This window comes from Cryptomeria japonica, chromosome 7 (assembly GCF_030272615.1).
Source record: "Cryptomeria japonica chromosome 7, Sugi_1.0, whole genome shotgun sequence".
Taxonomy (NCBI): Eukaryota; Viridiplantae; Streptophyta; class Pinopsida; order Cupressales; family Cupressaceae; genus Cryptomeria; species Cryptomeria japonica.
The window spans coordinates 663,258,535-663,262,716 of NC_081411.1; the positions used below are offsets into that span (position 1 = coordinate 663,258,535).

Here is a 4,182-nt window from a genome sequence, read left to right on the forward strand (position 1 = left end):
ATCAAAATTTTATATTAAAATTTAATTATTTTTAAATAAATTTTTATTTAGAATAAAAGTTTAGATTGATATTTTTATTGTTAAAAATTATAGATTGAAAGTATTTATTCATAATATAATTGTTAAATTATAGTATCTGTCAATAAATAGCTCATGTAAAAATAGGAAACTATAGTTCATGAGAAAGTTACAATCAGTTACAATCACTAAGGAGATGTAGATGGTCTATAATGTCTATGCTTAAACATCATCCAAATCAAGTGTCAAAGTTCAATTTCAACCAATCAAAATAGGACAAATATAAACCATTTTTGGGCGTACATAAGATACAAAATTGCTATTGCTTATTTGACCATTAAACTGGATGATGCTTAATAGGGTGGTCCAAAACAACCACCTAGAATAACACAAACTAGACTAAAACAACAACAATTTCAACCAATCAAAATAGGACAAATATATACCTTTTTAGGTGTAGATATGATGCAAAATTTCTGTTGATTATTTGACAATTAAAATGGCTGATGCTTAATAGAGTGACCCAAAACCACCACCTACAATAACACAAACCAAACTAAAACAACAACATAAACATATCGGCTAGAATATTTACCATATTCTATTTTAAAATGTAGGAACAGTCAATGGACAGTGAAGTTGAATTGCTCTGAACGAGTCCACCAAGGATCAAATGTTGCTAAGTGCAAGGTCCCAACATCATAAGACATAAGGCAGGGATCGTGCCACTTACAATTTTGGTGGAATGAATACCCCTCAATTCTTGACTCTTAACTGAAGAGAGTTAGCTTGTGACTCATGCTTTCATGTCGATTATTGACTCTTAGCTAACGAGAGTCAACTTGTAGCTTGTAATGTAAATTTAATAGAATAGGAGGAAATGGAGTCCATAATAAACCATAACTTGGATCATTTAAAAAACATGTTTTGGTTGGACACCTAGGAGTAATAATATATTATAGACAGTAGATGCTTTGAGGTAGGTATGGTAGAAAGCAGACCAGCCAAAAAATATCTAACTTAAAACGACTCACCCCCTGCCAAGCAAACACTGACAAGTAATCCAGGGAAGCGTTAACCCAGAGTTGGTCACTTCTTAGATTATTAACTTATTGAGAAAGGTTTGAATCATGATTGACACATTCACAGTGGAAGCCGGAGATGCTACCTACCCCAACAACTATGGCAACCTAAACAATCCGGGCCGGGAAAGTCACATTTCTTTACCAAGCAATCTATTGTTTAAGGGAAACTCACCTATTTAAGGAGGTTCATGCACAGGCATTCAGCACCAAGAAAGACTCAAAGGGCTTGAGTTGAAAGAAGCAGATCTAAAACGCTACGGTATGAATACTATGCTGTCAGATTAGCTAATGAAATAGTCCCATTCTGAAGTTGGGATTTAAGTCTAAACAGACTTCAAATTTTTCAATTCAGTGTTGTTTTAAATAAGATTGTTTCTGGATTCAATTGGGTTTGTTTTTCAATTGACATTTTGCAGATGATTTCCTCTTCTTAATGGTAGATCACTAACTGTGATGCAAAACAATCCAAGATATTCTGTAGATTACATTTAGTGATCTCCTCTTCTAGACGGTAGATCACTGACTGTGATCTAAACAATAGAAGATATTTTGCAGAATGTAAAATACAATTGAATTCAGAAATAACACATTGCATTTAGTGATCTCCTCTTCTTGATAATAGATCGATTGGAGAACCAACACAATTGAATCCGAAGTAATCTGATCTGATCTGATCTGATATGCATAGACTGTGAAAAACTCATATTTGTTAGTTTTCCCAAATTTTTGTTGTTTTTTGTAGTATGATAAACTGAATTGTTGGGAACTGTTGATGCAGATAGCCATGGAGACTTTCTTGTTCACATCGGAGTCAGTAAACGAGGGGCACCCAGACAAGCTGTGCGATCAAGTTTCTGATGCAGTTTTAGATGCCTGTCTGGAGCAGGACCCTGACAGCAAAGTGGCCTGCGAGACCTGCACCAAGACCAACATGGTCATGGTCTTTGGGGAAATCACCACCAAGGCTAATGTCGATTATGAGCAGATCGTCCGCAAGACCTGCAGAGAAATTGGATTCATCTCTGACGATGTGGGTCTGGATGCAGACAAGTGCAGAGTGCTTGTGAACATTGAACAGCAGAGCCCTGACATTGCCCAGGGTGTTCATGGCCATCTGACCAAGCGCCCTGAAGACATTGGAGCAGGGGATCAGGGTCACATGTTCGGGTATGCCACGGATGAAACCCCTGAACTCATGCCTCTTACCCATGTCTTGGCCACCAAGCTGGGCGCCAAGCTTACAGATGTCAGAAAGAATGGTACCTGTCCATGGCTGAGACCTGATGGGAAAACCCAGGTCACAATTGAGTACAAAAATGAGAAGGGCGCCATGGTTCCCCTGAGGGTCCACACTGTTCTCATCTCTACCCAGCATGATGAGACTGTCACCAATGACCAGATTGCTGCAGATCTGAAGGAGCATGTGATCAAGCCTGTGATCCCTGCAAAGTACATGGATGAGAACACCATATTCCATTTGAATCCATCTGGGCGTTTTGTGATTGGAGGACCCCATGGAGATGCAGGGCTGACTGGAAGGAAGATCATTATTGACACATATGGGGGATGGGGAGCTCATGGAGGAGGAGCTTTCAGTGGAAAGGATCCCACCAAGGTGGATCGCAGTGGCGCTTACATTGTTAGGCAGGCTGCCAAGAGTATTGTTGCAGCTGGGCTTGCCAGGAGGTGTATTGTGCAGGTGTCCTATGCCATTGGTGTGCCTGAGCCTCTCTCCGTGTTTGTGGACTCCTATGGTACTGGTAAGATTCCTGACAAGGAAATCCTCAATATCATCAAGACCAGTTTTGATTTTAGGCCTGGTATGATCTCAATCAATCTGGATTTGAAGAGGGGTGGAAATGGAAGGTTCCAAAAGACTGCTGCTTATGGTCACTTCGGCAGAGATGACCCTGATTTCACATGGGAAATTGTTAAGCCTCTCAAGACTTCAGCATGAACAGATTGAGATCTGAATAAGCTGTTGATGCATAGCGATTCAAATTTGAAAAAACAGAGGAGGCCAGTAAGTGAAGAAGTTTGAGTAGAGGTTTTTCTTTTGAATGCGTGTGCAAAATTAGGAGGCACGCCCATGTATCCAACAATACTTATGTTGTCTTTAATTGTGGTCTTTTTAGAGATCGTGGTTACCTAAAGGTGTCCATAGACACAAATGTTTATGATTTATTTGAAGTTTTAAAAACATTGTTATATGGTATTATAAATCAATATTATTCATGTTTTGTTTTATGGAGTGGATCTTAATTTTAATAATAAACTATATAATCTGAGTGGATTTTGCTTTTTATAAGGATTCAGTTCAATATATATGTTTTATTGAGTACATTCTATTTTCCTCTTTCATCTCCACTTCCACCTCCACCTCCACCTCCAAATATGTGAAGCAATTACCTCCATATTAATTATAGGCACGAGGAGCAAAAAATATATTATAACTAGCAATTGCACTTTGGTGTGCAATGGGTATGCTGAAAAGGTGTGGAAGGTAGGTTAGAAAAAAATTGGTCTATTTTTTACATACATTTGCATAACACATGAGGCCAACCGGTAGGCCATTTACAAAATGATGTTGTTTGGTCTCGATGGAGAAGTGATATTTTCAAATCAACTATGCATCCATTTAAAAGGATTAAAAAACAACTAAAACAAAACCTATGAAGATAGAGGGAGAGAGAGGGAGAGAGAGATGGGAGAAGATGATGGAGAGATAGAATGATATATATGCATATAGAGAGAGGATTGAGGAATATAGAGATAGAGATGAAGATAGAGGGAGAGAGGGAGAGGGAGAGAAATAGATAGATATGGGTAGAGGAAGAGATAGAGATAGAGGTAGAGATAAAGATAGAGGAGGAGTGAGAAGCAAGGAGCGAGTGTTGGGAAGGACAGATAGGGAGATAGAGATGGAGGGCTAAGAGTGAGAGAAAGGTGACAAAGACAAGTACTAGAGAGATATATAGAGGGAGAGAGATAGATAGAGGGGGTGAAAGATAGAAGGAGTGAGTGCATGTATATCAGTGAGAAATAGAAAGTTGGAGATAAATAGATAGAGATTGAGGGA

At 38.6% G+C, this 4,182-nt stretch overlaps 1 protein-coding gene across 2 annotated transcripts; it reads left to right on the forward strand.

Annotated features, from left to right (window-relative positions):
• Window positions 1–1,205: 1,205 nt before the first annotated feature.
• Window positions 1,206–3,350, forward strand: LOC131071185 (S-adenosylmethionine synthase 2). 2 transcript variants are annotated; one of them, XM_058006903.2, is made up of 2 exons: window positions 1,206–1,362; window positions 1,882–3,350. In XM_058006903.2, the coding sequence occupies exon 2, from the start codon at window positions 1,888–1,890 to the stop codon at window positions 3,058–3,060; it is 1,173 nt and encodes a 390-aa protein (XP_057862886.2). In that variant the 5' UTR covers window positions 1,206–1,362; window positions 1,882–1,887; the 3' UTR covers window positions 3,061–3,350. The 2 variants fall into 2 exon arrangements, with proteins under 2 accessions (XP_057862886.2, XP_057862887.2); XM_058006904.2 differs by having other exon boundaries at window positions 1,238–1,362; window positions 1,886–3,350.
• Window positions 3,351–4,182: the final 832 nt, after the last annotated feature.